Source organism: Puccinia triticina, chromosome 6A, assembly GCF_026914185.1.
Source record: "Puccinia triticina chromosome 6A, complete sequence".
NCBI classification, from domain to species: Eukaryota; Fungi; Basidiomycota; class Pucciniomycetes; order Pucciniales; family Pucciniaceae; genus Puccinia; species Puccinia triticina.
Genome location: NC_070563.1, coordinates 76,509 through 97,669, shown reverse-complemented (window position 1 = coordinate 97,669; position 21,161 = coordinate 76,509). Strand labels below are relative to the sequence as shown.

The window sequence follows — 21,161 nt, the reverse complement described above, 5'->3', positions numbered from 1 at the left end:
GGTCTGTAATGGGGCAGGCCCTCCCAAAATTACCGCATTACTCAAAGCACCTCCCGAAATTGATCTTATTGATCAAGGAGGTTTTGACTACGGACAGTAATACTGAATTCTTTGTTAATATTGCCAACCGGAAGCGCCAACCATTTTGTGGCGACTGACTTTTTCCTTGAGATCCAGAATTATATGTTAAAGTATTTTTTTAACCACTCTGGAATTGGGACCGAAATTGACCGCCTCAAGGACGTTTTTTCCAGCAACATACCAATTGTACGTTAAATTTTATCCATCTCTAATGAGTGCGCCACATTGCTGAATAAAGCAATATTGGTTTATGCAGCTTTCCTTCCTTTTAAAGCTGCTCAAGATTGAGTCTGGTACCAACGTTACTCATCAATCGCACAAGAATAAATTAAACAATCAATCAAACATCAACTTCATCAGAATGGCTAACAGGGAGAATCTAGGTCAAGAGGATCCTGGTGAATATGAGCCGGAACAAACAAAGGATTTCTATGTCAGTGGTATACTAAAGCTTCAAAAGGAGTTCACAAAGGGGGTGCATGGACTCGATAGATTCAAGCCACATGTACCGGGAACCTACTCTATGCACGAACAGAACCAGAAATATATGAACTCGATGTCTCTTGATATAGATCATTCCATCCTAGAATCTCTCACAGACAGTTCAGAGTCCAACTCAAGCAAAGAAAACAAATCAGATGAAGAAATGACCGGATGATTTTCTTCAGGAAGGGAAGGCTGGGACCCCATGGCTCCACCACCACCCAGAAACAGGCTCAGGACCATCTGATCCCTACTTCTTTCTCCCAGCTTCTCACTTGTCCGCCTATCTCGAGCTATACGATTCACATGCGCCCGCTGCTTATTGCCTTCAATTATTTCTTTCCGGTTTCGCTTGTCTTCAGCATCCTGTACAACCTGAGCCGCCCGGGCCTCGTCGATTGCCTTGATTTGTGCGGCTCTTATGGCGAGTTCTTCAGCCTTTTGCGCCGCATTCTCATATTCCATCAAATCTTTTGCCCGCTTTTGCTCCAGCGCCTCTTGCTTTCTCTGTTCGGGAGACAGATTGGCCTGTCTTTCAATCTCCTGGGCTTTTGTTTGTTTTTTAATCTCCGCGACTCGGAGTTGTTCCAATGCAGCAAGTATTTGGCATTGTTTTTTTTTCATCAGAAATTCTTTGTTGTTCTTCGGCATCCAAGAGTCTTTTCCGTGCTGCTATCAATTGCTTCTCAAGTCTTTTGGCCTCGGCGAGTATTTTCCTATTGTCTGCCGCTTGTTCTTTCAGTTGTTGCTTCTCCAATGCTTCAACCTGTGCTTTATAGGTCTTCTCTGCAGCCTGGGCCGCAATTTCCTCTTGTAAATATTGGTTATATTCCCCATCCAGCCATTCAGTAATTGCATGGTCTATCCATTTGACTTGTCCAGGGAAAAACCCTCCTCCCATTTTTTGTTCCAAAAGGTCCAGATTGTGTAGGTCAACTTGTATGATCTGATCAATTGTTTTGACTACAGCGGTAGCTTGGGCCAGACCAAAAAACTGTGAGGCCACGAGCTCTTCAGCCCCGCCTAATGTCCTCACAAAAAACCCTTCAAATGAAGTAACTAGGTGATTTATGAGGTGCGCTGCATCAATGTCAGAGTACTTGCAGGTGCCTTTGGGATGATTTGATTTTTGCTTGCGAGTCATTATGACTATTGACTGGTCCTTTTGAAAGGCAAATGGGTCTTGTAGCATAGCATCCATGTTATCAACATTCATCTGCTGAATCACTTTGAGTAGAGCTTCTGCGTCAAGCGGAAGGCAATTCGAGCATCTACAAGAGTAAAAAAGGGCATTCCGTTCACAAGACTTCTCCGCAATGTAATTGGGGTCCTCAGTCGACAAAGGAATGTAGCCATGCCTAAAAATCCAAAAAATTTTAGTCACACACATGCCTGAGTCCAATCAACTCCAAGAAACATATTACGAAACTTGTTATCCATATTTAGTGCTACCCGCAAGCACACCCTTGTTACGGCCAAACATCCATTCTGACATCATCATTCTGTAGGCAGTCTGGATCAAAATCAGCCTCGTGGTTTTTCCCCTTCAACCGCACCGGCTCCATAAATAAAAGAGTCAATCCTGTCTTTCCATTGCCGCCACATCTTCCCACCATCTGAACAATTGAAGCCGGGTCTCCACGTCCCATGTGAATGACACATTGCACTCGCTTGAGATTCTGACCAAGGCCCAACGCCATTGTTGAGGAGATGATTGGAAACTTTCCATTTGAGTAGTCTTCCATATTGCTGGCCTTGTCGTTGTCCCCAGTCACCAAATGGTAACGCCGAATAAATGGGCTTAGTGGATCATACTCGTGTTTGGATGTGTGACGTGCATCATTAACCACCTTCATTACCTGAAAGGTGAGGTTTTGTGTACCAGAGTAAATCAGAGTTGGTACTGTTTACTTGTCCGAAACCTTTTTGTGTGGTGCAAAAATCCTTAACAGGTCATCACATGACTTCAGAGTTGAATCCATTGATATTCTGATGAGCCGTATTTCTGGGCGGGTTAGTTTGCCATCAAGCATGGTGAGGTCGGATGGTTGTAACATTAAGCTTGAGGTGATTGATTTGACTGCTATTGGCCGGCAAGTTGCTGATAACATGAGAAGGGGGATATTATTTGTTGCCATCAACCTGGCACCAATGTTTGCATAAGCAATGCGGAACACACTGCGATCTTCATGCCGATTAAAAGTGACTAGAGTTTTGCTTTGTCTGGAAGCAACAAGCCCCCACAGATATATCATGTGGGCTTCATCGACCACAATCAAGGCAAGGATATTCTGAAACTGATGGCTGAAGAACATGTTGGTGAACAAAGAGCTGTTCAAAAAAATCTCAGGGCTCTGTGCAGAAGTAGAAAACCCTTAGAATACAAGAGTTTGTCCGAGATGGGTTGATACAATTCAAACACACCAAGTAAACAAAGCTATAGCAGCCCTTCACAATATTCCCAATTACTGCGCTGTTTAAAGTCATCTTATTTAAGTTGATTGCAGTGATACCAACTAGTTTCTTTTCGCGTACCTATTCAACAAAAAAGTCAGCCTGCATGATGCTTGTGTTTCCGTCTGACGAAGAAGGTCAGCCAAAAAAAAGCAACTTCACCTGATTGTCGCCTAAGGAATCAAGCGGGTTTAAGACTAAAATAACAAATCTTCTCTTGAATAGATTGAAATACATTTCAGATATCCTTGTTTTCCCAAATCCAGTTCCCGCGCGCAGAAAGCAGTTCCGACCTCGAACAAGGGTTGAGACAGCTTTGACCTGCAAAGGCTTTGGTTGGTCATGGTAGAAGGCCACACTTTCTTGAGTAACATACTGATCAAGTAGCTCATTGCTCAAGGCTGTTACAATGGTGGGGATCTTGACGCGATGGCTGTTTGTGACTGATTCAGTTGAGGTTTTCATTTTGCTCTGGTGGATTGTTTGCTGGACTGGGCGATTCAAGAGATAGGAAGTACGAGAGATTGTGTTACCAAGTGCTTGTAACATTTTGTTACAAGATGGAACAACTGGAATCTTTAGGCAACTGAATCTTGTATAACATACTGTATTTATCAATCCTGACCGTGTACACACATGCCCACTCTTAGGCGTACAGGCTTGGTAAGACTTGCTTTTAAGTGTTCCAAGCCAAGTTGAGAGCTGGGATCCACTCCTTATGAGCATCCGACGGCACCATGATGAGCGCAAATTTCGTTCCCCGGATGTGGGGTGGTATCATGTAAAATGGGTGAGATATGGAGACAAGAATCCAAGCCGTCTCCATTCATCCGTCTCTGCACACTTTTCCAGAATGGCCTTTACTGCGGCTGTCGCAGCACGTGGTCATCCCGTAGGCCCCCGTGGTCCCTTCCTCACGGTAGGTTTTCACTGGGGCCGGCGTCTGGGTCTCGGTGGAGAGCCTCGAGTGTACTGAGGGCTTACTACCTGCAGGGCGTCGCGACCTGTTCGGAAGGAGCCCCTGGGTGTGTAGTAACTCAGCTCAACGGCTCTCCTCCTGAAGCAAAGAGGAATGAGTGGGAGTGGCTACCCTTGGTCTAAGTGGAGAAGGGGTTCGGGCTATGCCCATAACTCAGGGAGAAGCCTGAGCCTGCCGAACCCCCACACTTCGACCCTCAATTCCCTGGGACGCCAGACACCTATGTATAGAAGAGTTATCAAATATGGTTCTTCCAGGGTCATCTGTGCTTGTCTAGAACCTTGAAAGCTGCGATAGTCTTAGCAAACTCGTCCACAGAGTACGCCCTAATGTAAAGCTTGTAACAAGCCAATTTCCATCGGCCCACTAGGCCGAAATTATCCCCGCCTGAGAGTTTGCCTGTCAGCTCGATAAGGTCGTCAACCATAATGGCTTTCCTCTCTTTTGTTTTGCGCGGAGTGCGTCTTGTTTGGCCAAGCTCTCCAGAATCAGTTTTAATCTTCTCTCGCAAACTTGTGGGTAAGCTGCTTCGTGATAGAGGTGCCAAGCCTTCAAGCCATGAAGGTATTTTCCCGAGTGTCACGGAACAAAACTCTTGGAGATACAAGCAGAAATGGTAGATGCCCTCCGTAGCAGCTGGAAGATTCAAGTGTACGACGATCCTCATTTAAAACAAGAGGAATCTCCCGACTGCTGAGTTGTAGCTGCAAAGGTTATTTGATTCCCAATCTCGCAGCACCAGGATGTCTAGCTCGGAGGGTTCCTTAAGGGTGTGGCCCAAGGAAGTGAAATCTTTTAAAAATGAAAGAAGCTGATTTCATTGTGAGAGGGAAGCACGAGAGTGGGAAAGAACATGTAACTAGATGTGAGGGTAGCGGTGACAAGTTCAAATCAAAAAGATCACTTGTGATAACAGGTGTTTCAGGTCTGCTGGAATAGGGATGACTAGCTGGTGTTTCACCGCCTGACCCGAACGCACCCCTCGCAATAAGGCGTCCGCTTTATTATTCTTGGACGACACCCTCCTTGCGACCAATTCCACTCCTTCTCTGATCAGGATCTCTTGGATCATGATCCACTCTGTGTTCAAGGGTTTGTCCCTTGACTTCTTATTGTTGATTCCGTTTTTGGTCGTCGTATTATTGGTCCACACCACCAGAGATTTACCTCTTTGACTGCGTAGCTGTAGGACCATCAGCAGCCCAAGGCGTATTGCGACCGTTTCCAGAAAGGATATCCGAGTTACTCCGTCGCTAGGGTTGTGGAGCTTGAACTGAGCCCAATGCTTCCCTATCAACACCCCAACCCCGAAAGACGTTGATGCATCACCTACCCATCCAATGTCGATGGGGGGTCCATAATTTATTATCCTAGTGTGTTCACAGTTCTCTAAGGTTGATTTCCACACTTCCAGGTCAGCGCGGACGTCCAGCGGTGTATCACGCAACGCCCTACGGTACTGCCAAGACATGAGCCACCTGTATAAAGAGTTCAGGTGACAGCGTAAATGGGGTAATATGTATGATACGTGATTGAGCCTTCCTACTAGAACCTCTACATTGCCGTAGTCGAAACGTGCTCCTTTCTCCAAATATGGCTTAATCTGGTCCAGGCGCTTTTTGATCTTCCCATCTGGTAGGCGTACAGTTTTCTCAACCCCATTCCAGACAAAACCGATGAATTTCTGTTCATCACTAAACGGCAAATATTTCTTTTCATTTGTCAAGACGCCTAGTTTGGAGGACTTCTTGACAACTTCTTCCATTGTTACGGCACCTCCGTGAACTTTGACGAAAAGATTATCATCCACCCAGCGGAATATGGTGACTAATTTGAAATGATTCATCATCATGTTCTTCCACGCGTCCGCTGGCTGACCAAAGGATCCACAACCTGCTACCCCCCCAAACGTGATCCGCGTGTCAACTAGAAAGTTCCCATTGAAGTCTTTCACCGTCAAATACTTCCACTGGCATATCTTTGTCGGAATTTGCCTATAGGCTTTTTCCCAATCAAATAGAGCTAATTGTAGCGGGCGTGAATCTTCTGCGAAGAATTTTGAAACACGGTTGAAATCATCCCATGTTGTCTCAAAATTTGCCTTATCCACAAAAGAGTTCACGGAAGGAACCTGTGGATCATTCCTAGGATAAGATAAATCATTAATTGGACGAATAGCACCATCACTGTTAACCACGGCACCTAAAGGGTTAGATCTGAAAAATCCAAAAGCTTCTGTCATTTGTTGTTTGGTGAAAGGACCAAACATTTGGTTTGCCTGCGGCTCTTTCGCAATGGATTCTTCAATCTTCGGTTTTGCCTTCTCAGATGATGCGTGGTTGTCTGGGGTAAAGCAGTCTAAACCTTCTAAGTTATGATCTGGTATCCCTTGATCAAACCCAAACATGAAGCCTTGAAGTACGTCTTCATATTCCGGTAGCAATTTATTTTCTCTCAATGCAACTTCCCACTCGTGTAAGTTCATCTCACACTTAATCACGGTTGGTAAGCTTGCTATGCTTATAAATTTACAGGTGTTGATTGTATTGGAATCTAGCAAGTTTGCCAAAGCTTGCGGCTGCGGCGAGCTGAGATTATTACTGTGTATAAGAGAATTTAATTCATCAAACACAACAAGAATGAAGTTTAAAACACAAAAAGTCAGGACTCCACGGTGCACAACGCGATATCAAATCATTTTGATGAATGAAAACAAAAATAAATCGAGACTGTCAAAAGACAAAAGGCTGTAGACCGCCAAAAAGAACAAAAACTCGATCACCAGAGAAACATGGAGAAAGGAGCCCACTAAGTGTCTTTTCCTTTAGCAGAAGAAGTGTTGTCTTTCTTCTTGAAACCCCTTGAGGGACCTTGCTCTCCTCTATATCCACCGCGCTCTCTATTATAACCGCCTTGATGACCACCATAGTTGTTGCCTCCGTTATATTGACTGTCGTTGTATCCGTGATCTCTAGGTCGCTTATTGAAAGGTTCTTCATGATGATAGTTGCCATAGCCGCCATAATCAGAGTTTTGCCTATCTTGCCCCCATCTGTCGCCTCTTCCTCTATAGCCACCTCTACCGCGATTAGAAGTAGATTCCGGCTTTGCGTGATCTTCAACTGGCTTGTTAGATTTCACACGCTGTTTACTCGTATTCAGATTGTATCCGAGCTTTTCTCCTCCAATGGCATAAGGGTTATCAGGTAAGTCGTTTTCGCCCAAAGTTAAAGTGATTCTCCAAGCCTCACGCTTGACCTCCTCCCTAAAAATCAAAATGTCTACCGCTGAGATTTCGCCCGAGGAAGTCGTTACTTGATAAGAAAAGGCATTCTGATGTATTATCATATCATATTGAAAAGCCGTCATAAAACCTTCTTCCCCAATGATTTTGTCAACATTTTCTTTATGTAACAAAATCCAATTCGCGAATTCAGTATAACCGTACATGTCTTTGAAGGTTATATAGAAGTTTTGGTGGTTTGTTTTCCACTTGCTGAAAGTTTGCGTCCATTCATTGGGATACTTGTAACCGATGTAATTGCCGTCCTTTTCGTCTCCTTTAGATCTTCTGTTTGTGTAGTAATGAATCGCGTCTCGTTGCCAGTTCTTATCAAAAATGGTCAACGGAATCGGCCCTCTGAATTCTCTGATGTTACGATTGAAGTACGGAGTGAACCCAACATTGAAGTGATTGGGCAGAGAACCTTTGATGAACACAATTGTTGTTTTATCAGCGGACCTCTTAGCAACGTTGACTGCAGGATTTATCGCGTCGCTTGATGAAGACCAAAGGATGTCTGGTTTGTCTGGAGCATTCAAAGAAGTCGCATTATCCATCTTCCCATAGAGACGCAAAAAGAAGTCTGTCGATTTCTTGTCACCCTTTGCGAAGGCCTCCGTTGCTCTCTCCCAAATCTCTTGGCGATCCGTCTTCTCTTGCATAGCTTTAACCTTGACTATGGTCGTGACTTCTGGAGTTGTCAAGGAATTGATGACCACAGCGACAGTTGAACTAACTGCATTTAACTCTTTGGGTGGTTCTGTCACCGAAACCGCTCCTGGTTTGACAATCAACGGCAAGTTTGACAAAATGGCTTTGTATGTAGCCGCCGTGTCTCGATCCAGACCATCCTTTGACGGATTTGGGATCTCTAATTGTGGTTGAGCAAATTACGATCCAACAAAATATGATTCATAATCAATATCACATCGAGCTAATTACGACTGACTTTATCTATGCTAATCACAACTCAGCAACTTTGAGAAGGATGCACTAACCCTTAAAGCTATCTTCACTATCTGTATTGTGGCCTAAAGCAATCTCTTTCCCAGGAGCCTCTCCTATAAAGATGCAACGTACAACAAATATGTATCAGCGCTAACCAGCTACTTTGGTTGCTTGAATTCCTCGCAGGAGAGAACTAACTACTTAAGTTCTCTTGCGTCGTGGTTGGGTCGCGCGTTGGATCAATGGTAGAAATTGGTAAACCTCTCTGACTTTCTTCGATTGGTGCTTCAACTTGGATTTTGGGTGTTCTGTTAAGTCTTTTGTTTGTTTGTTTGACCATCTCTTTGACCATGTTCTTCCGGAAAATGTGATGTAAGGAACTCAAATTTGATAGTGTAACTGATGAAGCGTGAAAAAGGAAACAATTCGGTGCAGAGCCAATGGGTTTCAGGGAGATGGAGGAGAGAGGGTTTGGGAAGAGTCTTTGTGCGGGGATAGGCGAGTCCCAAGAAGCTAGATTATGAAGGTTGTTGTGACCGGCGCATGAGCCCGGTCTTGAACCTAATAGCTCATAATCTAGCCCCTGACTCTTCAGGCCCAGCTGGGCTCCCTCTTTCGCGTGCTTGGACCTAGGCGACCTCCCCCTGCGGGTCCGGTCCCTGTCCAGGAAATTATGGGATAAATTGTTTTGCTGTCAGGCAGAACTTGGACATAGGGTGTAAGTCCCTCCTTCGGAGGGTCCCTGCGGGACGGTGTCCCCCCTTCAGTTACAGAGGGACTTAGTTAAGTTAGAAACAACCTCTTTTCAAGCTCCTCGTTCCTATCAGTCACCCTAGATAGTCCCTCCCTCCTTGTTGCCTCTTTTTGTTGAGCTGAAATCTTAACAGATTTACAGTCTCAAGTCTCTTCATCTCCGCTACACTCAGCTCTCCATCCTGATTAGGTCGCAAGCGTTGGAACCGTTGTGGTAGACGGAAAAGTGAAAAATCAAAACTTTTTTCTATACTACATATTTACTCACAATACGCCTCAAGATACTACCAAATGGACCTCAGAAATGGACTCTACGGCCAATTTTACCCTTATTCACCACTGGAAGCGTCACTGGAACCCCGCTGAATTGGAAGTTACACCCTCTTGGACCCTCATGGACACGGCCAGCCCCAGTCATCAACCTGTCACAACCCTCAAGTCACATTTCCCAGGTATACACATACTCAGACCCAGACAAACACATAATCTTTTCTATCCCTCTTATCTCCACCGCTTATGCAGGGGACCAACCCCATTTCTTCTGTATTTGACATGTCCCCGCCTCATTTATGCACCCCTTGCAGCTGCATGCAGTCTTCTGACCCCATTTCTGCACTCCTTGCATTAGTCTGACACCACTCATGCACCCCTTGCATGAAGTACCCCTGTATTTGACATTTCCCCGCTTCGTTTATGCACTCCTTGCATTAGTATGACATCATCTTTCATTTCTCACCCCACTTTTTGCCTGTATTTAGTATCTTCTGACACCACTTGTACGCAGCCCACCAGCTAAAATCCCTCATACAGGGTCCCCCTTGTAGCTAAAATCCCTCACATTTGTCTATATAAGGAGCTCTCTCCCCCCCAGTTGTTTTTCCCTCAGTTCAGTACCCACCAGTTATACAGATATCACCCATTAGCTATTATCATCACCCTCACACTTTTATAACATACCATATCATCCCTCTTATCTGCAATAACCACTGAGCTCACTCTCATATTCTCATACTCTCATATCACTGGTTGCATATCACGCACCTGTCACAAGTTACCCGGTTCCTGGTTCAACTCCCGACTAAGACATATACCCTTCTCAGTCCAGACACTCTTCTCAACTTCTTATATCACCCTCTCATGGACCTGTGTTCAACCCCCACCGGAAACATCAAGTCAACTTTCACCCTTTCCATCATCATAAATCCTCTCAACTCTCACATACCTGTCATCGAACAACTTCATCTGGAACTAGACCAGACCTATCACTTGATTAAAACTTGCCAAGCTTAGCTTGGTGGGTCTTGTTATCTGATAGTATAGAAGGGCAGAGTTTTGCACCTCCATCATCCCCTTCTCCATTCAGCAAAAGGGTTTCACAACCAATTTTGAGTCTTACACCGTTCCTAGGCAGCCAAACTCGTCGGAACCACCTTAATATCATTGGCACCATCCTCAGATCGTCGCAATGGCCTCATTGTCATCGGAATGGCCTCTCTGTTGTCGGAACGTCCCCCTCGCTGTTGGAAAGGCCTCACTATCGTTGGTAGCACCTTCCACTCGTCGCTGGAGCCTTTCATTTGTCGATGGAGCTCTTCACCTGTCGCAGAAGCCTCCCTCAAGTTTCTGGAACCTCCCAGCTATTGGTCTGGCCTCCCAGCTATTGGTCTGGCCCCCTATACATCCTAACTGCCTCATAGTCGTCGCAAGCACTTCCCAGTCATTGGTAACACCTTCAAGTTGTCGGTATCACCTCCCAGTTGTCAGTAACACCTTCCAGTCGTCAGGAGCACCTCTCCGTCATTGGTAGCATCTCCTCTTCTCCCCAATCTCTCTCTCTCCTCCCCACTCAATCACCCTGTTCCCCAACTGTTTGAGCGGGGGTGTGTCAGAATCTGAGCTCTTAGTCCGCTCACTTTCTTTGTTTTCCTGTTCCTGTCCCCAGTTCCTGTTCCAGTTCCAGTTCCTGTCTTGTTGTCACCTGTTCAGTCAACTGTCCAGTACCCTGTTCCTGTTCCCAGTTCCAGTTCCAGTTCCTGTACCCTGTCCCTGTTCCTGTCACCTGTCCTGATTTGTTTGGCCGGGTGGCCATTACCTGTCTCCTGTTCCCTCCAAGCCAGAATTGGAAGGTATGCTGGTTTCCCACTTCTGATTGCTAGGGAGAATGATTGGAACCAAGAATGTCTGAACAGCTGAATCCATGATTGAAAGTGCCTCTCCTCTAGCTCCATTGTAGAGACATCCATCAAGAAAGGCTTTCCAATGATCATTTGAACTGGTCCTTTGGCTACCCAGAAATGAACAGTCCTAACCACTTTCCCAATGGTCACTTACACATCTTCAGCAATTCCAGGAATATCAGTAAGGTGGCCTCCAATTCCCTTGAGCTTCATAGATTTAGCAATGAGTACCAGTCAAAGCTTATGTGCAAGAGATTCAGGAATGATGTTGACCATAGATCCAGTATCCAAGAGTGCTTGATGTTGTTCTCCTCCAACAGTAATTTTGATATATCCAAGGGGGCAAGAATAATGAGTGGGTGTTTCTTGAACTGGTTCTTCTTCTTCCTCCATGTCTCTGAAGTTTGTTGATTTGACTCCATCTAATGGGATCCTTCTGTTGGTAATTTTCTTCTTGAAGACATCAGTGACTCCTCCAGAGATAGCAAAGATTTCCCCAAAGGCCAACTCCATCTTTCCTTCAGACAACATTCTTCTGGCCACTTTCTCTTCAATCCCTGGGTATTCCTTAGCCAAATTCTTCTCCAAGTAGGTCTTCTTGACTGGTTTTTCCTTAGGTTAAGTGTTTGAATCCTTCTTTTCCATATCCTGGAACTAGAGTTCAGGGGCGGCTACGCCACCCGTTCAGATTCCAAGTCACTGTGTATAGTTGGTAGTGAGTGTGGTAGTTAGAATAGTGACATATAGATTGGTGCGAAAGCTGAACATCTACGCACCTTGATGTTTATAACACTGTCTACCCAAGATTCAATGATGCCTGTAATCCAGAATGACTGGCCAATGGATAATATGTTTAGGTTATCTTGAATCTTGGCAACATCTGTTGAGACCTGAAACATGCATGACTGAACATAGGTTGTCAATGGGGATTTGATAGGGAAGCAAAATAAGAACTTATGTCCTTGGTGTCAGGATCAAAGGCTTGTAGTACTCCTGTATTCTTTGAAACTGTCAAAACACCTTGCAAATGTGCATGTGAGTGGGTATTGAAATAATTAGGAATGGTCCAGTGGAAGGTTGACGCGTGAGCTATGACTGTAGTTGTATCGACCTTATCCAAGGCGAAGAATTGCCCCTCAAATGCAAGCCAGGAGGCAGGATCAGGCCCTGATTCCATGGGGGCAGGAGTAAAAACATTGAAATGCAGGTTGTATTGAGGTTGAGGTTTGCCATCGCGGATAACCCAACCAAGCACAATTGGGACTTTGAATACATTGTTGTTAGCACCAAGGCGTGGATGGTCCACAGCATAAGTCAGTCCGCGGACGGTTAATTTGGTGAAAGGCATTGATTTTGGATTGGTGGAAGCAAAGTTTTTGCGGAAGAGGAAAGCCAGTTGTTTGGGGGCAAGGCAAGGATCAAGAGACAATTTTGGTTTGAGGAAGCGGAATGGGGAGTGGACTGGACCTGAGAGCTTCAGACTTTGTTGGCGCCATAAAATTGCATTGTGGTTGCGCGCTCGGCATTCTATAGATACACAGAAATGGTAGATGTAGGTTGAGAAGGTGGAATGGAGAGTGGAATCAAGTGCTTCAACCATTGACGGCACCAAAAAAATGGGTTGTGATTACACGCTAGCTTTTGTATAGATGCACGGAATTGGCAGGAGATTGAAACTTGTGATTGCAAAATAGCTGTGGCTGAATGCAGAAACAACAAAACGGTGATATGGCAAATTGCAAAAAGCAAGCTGTGCGGAACAAAAGCACAAGGGGAATGAAAACAGATCTGGCGTTGGTAGAGTGTACCGCTCAAGTTTTGGGGAATTGAGGCAGTGGAGGGCTGCTATTGGTAAATACAATTCATTGAATTCAAAAGACCAAATGCGCGGGTGCAAAGAGCAGGCTGACTGTCACAAAAGCACAAGGGACAATGCAATGGATGCTGAGCTCTTAATTTGCGTGTATAATGTTGAGTTGTCTGTTAGTCTGCTACCATGATGTATCACCACAGTATGGAGGGCTGTTGGATCAACACATGAGCACTACCAACCAACCACCCAGCTGGCAGCCACAAGCATCTGTAGCCCAGTTGGTAAAGGCAGCACTTATGTGTCTCAGCATAGCTGAGGTCGTGAGTTTGACTCTCACCAGACACATCTTCATTTTACAGTCTCTACATATAAAACAGGGCCGTGAGCCCAGCAATGTCCAGGTTTTTCCACCCGCGCAGATTGAGTGAGGATCAGTGGTCCTCATGGGGTGGTCTTGCGCGTTTTGGGGGCTGGAGTTTGTTTTTTAAGGTTCAAAAGGAATCTGACTTGAGGGGAGCTTTTGGAAGTAGGAGGCTTTTGAGCTGCAGGAGAAGGGGGCTGGGCCTTTGGATTAAGTCATCTGTATCCATGTCCATGAGAGTCTCCTTTTCCTTTCTAATCCTTTTGTCTGACTGAACTGGTTCCTCTTCATCCTGGTCCTTAGAGCTGCTTCTGGTCCTTTTCCCAAGGTCTGCCTAATAGCTGTGGGACTGGTAAAATTATGGATCCTCCTCTAATTGGCCAAAAGAAGATGTAAGCTTGGTGACAGATTTAGAAAATTCCTCTACTGGGGTTCTGATTGGTCTGGTTGGGTTCCATGGAATAACTGATTTGTATGGGAGTTTGTAGTCTTTCCGTTAACAGCATCACTAGAAATATCCTGGGCAAGTTGAGAGCAGCTGCTGGTTCCATGGGTTTCTTGATGACAATAATGACATTTGAAAGGCCATCTTGAAGAAAGTTTGTCCATGTGAGGAGGTAGTCCTTTTCCAGCAGAGAGGGATGACATTTGCTTGGTAAGGAGTTCCACTTGCTTGTCCAAAGAAATAACAGAGGTGGGAGCAGTCTTTTGAGCAGAAAGAGTGGTCTTGGAGATCCTAGGTGAGTTTTCCAAAGTGAAATTTTCCTCTGTCCTCCATTCAGTCCTTCTTTTAACCATTGATCTTGAATAAACCTCCTGGTGGATGTAAGTAAGCAGGGTTTCAGTGTCTGGCAAAATATCACCTCCATCCTTTGAAGCTAGCATTTTGTTGTCCTTCATCAGGCTCCTAGTAACACGTTGGTCCAAGTCCTTGTGGAGAGTTTCCAAGAGAAGATGCCTGAATTCCTCCAAGCTGGTACTATACCCCATTCTTACCAAGTAGTGAGTGATGGTTTCAATTTTTTTTCTAAAGGTGTTGAAATTTTCCAAGGTGCTGATTCCTCCATCCTGGGCAGATTTGTGTACTAGTTTCTTGAGATCCTCCCTGGTGTATCTCACCAATGGCTGAGAAGTTCCAAACCTGGTGAGTAATTGCTTCTTCAAAGTTTCCCAATCCAAGTTTTCATGGCCTGACATGTCTTCCACTTCATCCTTAAGGTCCAGTCCTTTGATAAAAGCAATAATTTTTCCAGCTAGTTCCCTAGAGCTAGCACCATCATCTCTTCCAGCACTTTCATACCTTCTGATAAATTTCTCCACAGGCATGTTGGTTCCATCAAAGAAGAGCTCCTTGTCCACAGGTTTAATTTTGACTCCTCTGCTGATGGGATCCTGGTATCTAGGCATAGCTGGTTCCCTCAGCCCTGTTTAAAAATTGGTCATAGATTCGGTGGAGTGTGTAGAGTGATCCCTTTGGTGTGGGTGTCTGGGAAGCAGACTGGAATGCCTAAATCCTCTGAATCATCTGATTGCTGATTGTTGTCCCTGTATCCACTAAACATAGGTGCGCTGGAAGAAGCCTGGGGTTTTGGAGCTGTAGAAGAAACCTGGGGCCTGGAAGTAGTGGAAGTAGCCTGAGGACCTGGACCAGTGGAAGAAGCCTGAGGATCTGGAGCAGTGGAAGAAGCCTGAGGACCTGGACCAATGGAAGTATCTTGAGTCTGGCCGACATTTGAAGGGATGGGGTCCTGGTTTGCAGCATTACTGGAAGGATCCACTGGAGGGTAAAGACTGGGGGCAATATTGGTACTGGGGCTTCCTTGGGCAGACATAGTTGAAGTAGGTAAGTTGAACTTTAAGTCTGGAGGTGTTGAAGGTTGATAATGGATGTGCTTATAGTGTTACTGATGGTTGAAAGCAGGAGGTTGGTTTATCAAGGAGGGGTGTGAGAAGTGTAGGTAAAGTAGTATGTAGCTGATGGTAAGAGTGTTACTAGAGCTGAAGATATCTGAAGTATAGAAAAGCCACTTTTGGGACACCACTTGTGGAACTACTCAAAGGTGAGAATAGAGCTTGGAAGGGAAATGGAAAGCAACACTAGTACTAATTGTTGATTTTTGAAGTTGTGAGACCAAAATGGGGTCTGAGAAGTGAAGCAAGAATATGGACAGTGAGATGGGTATTTCTCACTGGACCGTCTCAAAGGGTGTAAAAAGAAGGAGATGAACCGATGATTTTGATTCACATGTATCTAGCACCGTATAAGTAGTCTGTGTACATGTGGTCAAAATGTGGGTGAGAATAATAATGAATAAAAAGGAATATTGAATAAGAAACTTCCCAAACTCATTGTGACATGTCAAAAGGTACATTATTATCCCCATCAGAGAAGCGCGCAATCTAGAGGATAAGCAGTAACCTGGAAAGCTAATACATACTCTATTCTAATCAGGGATCAATGCCCACAAGATGGTAAGAGAGAAGCATGACCAAGGATAAAAGACAGACCACATAGAGAGGGGGCAACATAAGTTTTGGATAACTTTGATCTGAAAACAAGCCCATAGTGGAGGATAAAAAAGGATGGAATGGTGTGAGGAAAAAGTGTAGGGATTTTGGGGATGAGGAGAAACAAGACTGAAATTCAACACTAATGTAAGCTATGCAAGGGTGCTGATGAGGCTGCCTTCCTGACTAATGCTGAGGGGATGAAAGTAACACTAAGAAAAAGAAAGAAAAGGTGTGGCTGATTTCTACTTGATCTTAGGAGCTAGTACTATGAGCTTTAGCTACTGCTTGACTATTGAGGATGACAGGGTTGGGGCAATGATTGAAGAGGGGGAAGCAATGGCAATGGTTCAATAGCAATGGTGATTTCAGGGGTTCAATGGGTAATGTGCAATAGCAATGGGTTCAATGGCAATAGCAATTATTTCAATAAGAAATGAGGTGATGAGGAATTTATACTATAATCTCTGCATAATGTACAAGTGAGGGGGGAAGGACAGTTCTTATGTTAATCTGAAAGATGAGCAGTTAAGAGGAATTATGGCTATGGGAAGAAAGGTTGTACAAATGTGGATGGGAATGTGAACATAGTAACAACACACTACTGAAAGAGATAAGCACAGATCCAATGATGTAATGTGTTCAATAGGCATAGTACATGATGAGAAATGTATGTAAGAGGTTTAATATGTGAGAAAATATCTGTAAGAGGAATGTACTGTAATTATTTAAGTAAGTTACTAATGAAATGAGTTTTGTAACTAATGAAGACTGTAGGTTTTCTGTAAATCTTATATTCTCTATAACTATTGAACCATTGAAGATAAAGGGGTACTATGTATGAGTGACTAAAGGTGAAATGAGGCGTGGATTCTGAATATGCAATAATAATGAAGTATTTGTGAAGGTCTATAGGGGTAATGGAGCACCACATTGGCTCTTCAATATCTCCATCCGCAGTGCTGGGTCCGCTGGTACAACTATCTGTCCCTTGTTGTACAAAGTGCCATCTGCCTCCGCGTATCTGTTCTGGTTTCCCCCGGAGGTTCTCAAGGATTCCATCCATCTGGTCAGTTGTGCGTCAAGTGGAGTCAATTCCCTGATTCTGGCAACAAGCTCCGCATTCAACATGGCCAGTCCGTCCTCTGCCTCATGCTCCGCATCCACTCCTAGTACATCAACCTCGAACCAATGCTCCGCCTCCGCCAAGTCAATGGACTTGTCCTCAAACCAGGATCCAAACAGCAATATCTCTGCAAAGGTCTGCTGTGTGATGTTGTTGGGCTTCAACAGATGTTATGGAGCTCTGTCCGGTGCTAGGCCGGTGGCAGCACAGAGAGGGGAATAGGTGCCAAAAGGCTGCCCTCAGGAGTGGTCCGACAAGAGAGTCCAACAGTGGATCAAAATCAATAGCGTTTGAGGTGGGGGTGTGGTTATTTTGAGGTATGACAAGAGCTTGATTCTCTGTGGTGGTTTGGTTTGGTGAACTCAGAAGAATAACTCCGACAAAGATCAAGAAGCTCTGAGCGCAGAATCAAGGTTGGATTGGCAAGAATCAAGAATCAGATCAATAAAATTTGATGGCCTCCAACTTGGATCAGTACAGAATGCTATGGCCTCCTCTCATCCAAGCCCGCGCTGGACTTGGAATCCTGGAGGCCTGTCACACACATGGCATCATCTCCCTACATACAAAACATAAATCAGAAAGACAGAGAGGAATAGAAACCACACCACCACACAAGATATTCAGGGCACCAACTAGCAGGACAAAGCAAGAGAACCAGATGAAGAGATAAAAGGGATGAGACCAGATGGGAATGGAGAAAATGATTCTAGAAAACAGAAACCATGAGGCACAAATAAACCCACATTTATACTGTGTTAGGACCAAGAAACAGGAAAAAAGGAGAAAGTGAGAGTGAAGGAGGAAGGGAAAGATGGAGAAGTAGAGAAGGTGAGGTTGATGGATTGAAGAGAGGGGGGGGGAAGACATAAAATAAAGGGGAGGAAGAAGAGAAGAAGGGAAGGGGGAGGAAATCCTGAGGTTTGAGTGGATGAGAAGTCTTGAGCTTGAGAGTCTTGCTGCAGCCGTCAATCTTGATCCTGAAATGTGTACAGTGTCAACCACCACATGGCCAAAGGCCAGTTTCTTGCCAGGGGCGGGGGCAAGGTCTGGTCTTCTGGAAAGAGCATTGGGTTTGGTGGCTTGGCGGCCCGGGCGGAAAATGATTTTGTAATCCAAGCAACCCATGGTCTCCACCCACTGCACCTGTCTCCTAGTGCGCTCCTTGGTGGTCATGAAGCTTTACAGGTTCTGGTGGTATGTGTAAACTATGCCGGTCAGGCAGTGCGGGTTTCCTTTATTGAACTTGTGAAAAGTATGGTCCGAGTGAAGTGGGTATTGAACCCACAACCTTGTGTACTGTGAGAGTCAAACTCACATACTCAGCATTCATGAGTGATGCTCTAACCATTGAGCTAAGTACACATTGCATAGAAATGAGTTTGAGGTGATGACACACATAATATGCAAGAGGAAAAAACTAAGTGCATTTAACATTGGCATTGTGGCACGCTGAAACTGAGCAGACAATCTACTCTCAATATCCTTCAAGCTACTGCCACCACTCTTTGAAGGCGGCAACAATGGCCAACAGTTCCTTGTCAAAAATCTCTTAGTTCCTCTCCGCCTGCACCAATGATTGGGACAAGTAAGCAATGGGGTGGATCTCTTTGGCTTGTTGAGATTATATATCATATTTAGTATGTTTCAATCAAAACATGAGTAATCTTGTATATATGTAGTCCATGCCAGATTACTGCTGGTGTTTTCCTCTTAGTGAATCAGAACATCTTTCTCACTCACAAAGTGTCATAGGTTTTTCAAACATGAACTTTGGTTCTTTTCATCTTGCGTCCCCCGCAACAGGTTATGAGGCCCATCCGCTCACCCTGCTCACGAACTCAATCTTCCTTTCAAAATAAATCTCAAACTCAACTTCCTCCTTGACTTCGATCTAAACTGTTCTCGGAAATTGGACCGTCAAACTCCCTCGCTCTTAAACTTGTCTTGAACAAAATGCCGGCCCATTCCATGCAAAACCCCGTGGCACTCATTGGAAACGTCCCGATCCTTGACGGAAATCCAGTCGGTTTCCCAGCCCGGAGAACTTGTCTTGAGGAGCTTTTTGCGATCTTTGGAATCCACGATATCGTTGTGGAAGAGTCCGCAACAGACTGGGATCACTTGTCTGAGGTGGCTTGAGCCACCATGAAAATGATGCTATCAGTCAATCTGGCTATAAGGTTCAAGGACGTCAAACCAGTAAGCATCCTCTTCAAGAAAATCTGCGACACCTACGAGAAGAACACCCAGGCAAGGAAAATTATGCTTGAGGATGCATTCTGGACTGCTTTTTACGACCCAAACAAACCAATTGCTACATGGATTGCTCGAATCAAGAATGTGGCCTCTGACCTCAAGTTGGTTAAACTGTTGCCTGCGGATCAACAAGTCTGTGATCGTTTGCTCCGCGGATCGGACGACTCTTTGAAGCCAACCCATGATCATCTTGTCTAATCCCCAGTTGAAATATCACTTGATGATGCAATTGGATCGCTCGAAGCGCACGAGGTGTTGATGGAGGTTTCCTTTGATCAACCCCCAGAATCCTTTGCATTGCCGGCTATTGTGAGGAAGAGGAAGCAAGGCTGCTTTAAATGTGGCGAGATCAGCCATCACACCACGGTTTGTCCCAACCCTCCCGCCAAGAACAAACAGAAGGCAAGATTTGAAACTCAAGCCAGCGCGGCGTTAACGGTGACTCTCTGAGGGGGTGGTCCTAGTGATGAGGAAGAAAGAAGAAGATTTTGATCCCAAAATTGACGTTGTTTGGGGATGAATCCCAAATTGGAAAACAATTAACTTTGTAGGAACGGCAACTCCGGCTAATTCCTCTCTGGCGACTTTAGGTATACTTATTATAATGATATCTCCCTGTCTTTTGTCGTCAATGGATCTCTGGCCCAATTAACTCTTCAATTTTCGGGTTTACTTCGCGCACGGAGGGAAACTCGTTGCGCACAAGAATTTCCGTTGACTCAACGTCACGTGACGTCGGGCCCCCCTCCGTGCGCGCCACCAGCTCCCCTCAAAAAACTATCCGCACACGGGGGTGCCGTGCGGTTACAGGTGGCCGGGGTGAAGCACTCCGGCCATCCGGAGGAAACAATTCCCTCAATGACCGGCACAGACCGGTCATCAAGAGGGTATATCACATCTCTCTCAATGACCGGTACAGACCGGTCATTGGGAGGCTACATCCCTCTCAATCACCAGTACAGACTGGTCATTGGGAGGCTACATACCTCTTGATGACCGGAATAGACCGGTCATTGGGAGGCTACATCCCTCTCGATGACCGGCATAGACCGGTCATCAAGAGGCTACATCCCTCTTGATGACCGGAATAGACCAGTCATCAGGAGGTTACATCCCTCCCAATGGATGACCAAAATAGACCGGTCATTGAGAGGACACATCCCCTTCGATGAACGGGATAGACCGGTCATCAAGAGGTGACATCCCTCTTGATGACCCAAATAGACCGGTCATCAAGAGGATACATCCCCCTTGATGACCGGTCTGTACTGTTCATCAAGGGGACACATCCCTCTCAATGACTGGTCTATGCCAGTCATTGAGAGGGATGTGTTCTCTTGATGACCGGAATGCCGGTCATTGAGAGAGATGTGTTCTCTTGATGACCGGAATGTCGGTCATTGAGAGAGATGTGGTCTCTCGATGACCGGAATGCTGGTCATTGAGAGAGATGTATCCTCTTGGTGACCGGTCTACTCCGGTCATCGGGAGGGATGTAACCTCCTGATGACCGGTCTATTCCGGTCATCAAGAGGGATGTAGCCTCTCGATGACCGGTCTATTCCGGTCATTGAGAGGGATGTAGCCTCTCAATGACCGGTCTATTCCGGTCATCAAGAGGGATGTAGCCTCCGGATGACCAGTCTATTCCAGTCATCAAGAGTATTTTAGCCTCCCAATGACCGGTCTGTACCGGTCATTGAGAGGGAGGGATGTAGCCTCCCGATGACTGGTCTGTGCCGGTCATTGAGAGGATTGTAGCCTCCCAATGACTGGTCTGTACCGGTCATTGAGAGAGATGTGATATACCCTCTTGATGACCGGTCTGTGCCGGTCATCAAGGGTTTTGTTTCCTCCGGATGGCCGGAGTGTCTCAACCCGGCCACCTGTCACTGCACGGCACCCCCGTGTGCGGATAGTTTTTTGAGGGGAGCTG

The 21,161-nt window shown here is 45.4% G+C and overlaps 1 protein-coding gene across 1 annotated transcript; it reads right to left on the bottom strand.

Moving 5' to 3' along the window:
* Window positions 1-597: 597 nt before the first annotated feature.
* Window positions 598-1,029, bottom strand: PtA15_6A9 (uncharacterized protein; the record flags this gene model as incomplete). Its single annotated transcript, XM_053170671.1, has 2 exons — window positions 598-602; window positions 864-1,029. The coding sequence occupies 2 exons, from the start codon at window positions 1,027-1,029 to the stop codon at window positions 598-600; spliced, it is 171 nt and encodes a 56-aa protein (XP_053020936.1).
* Window positions 1,030-21,161: the final 20,132 nt, after the last annotated feature.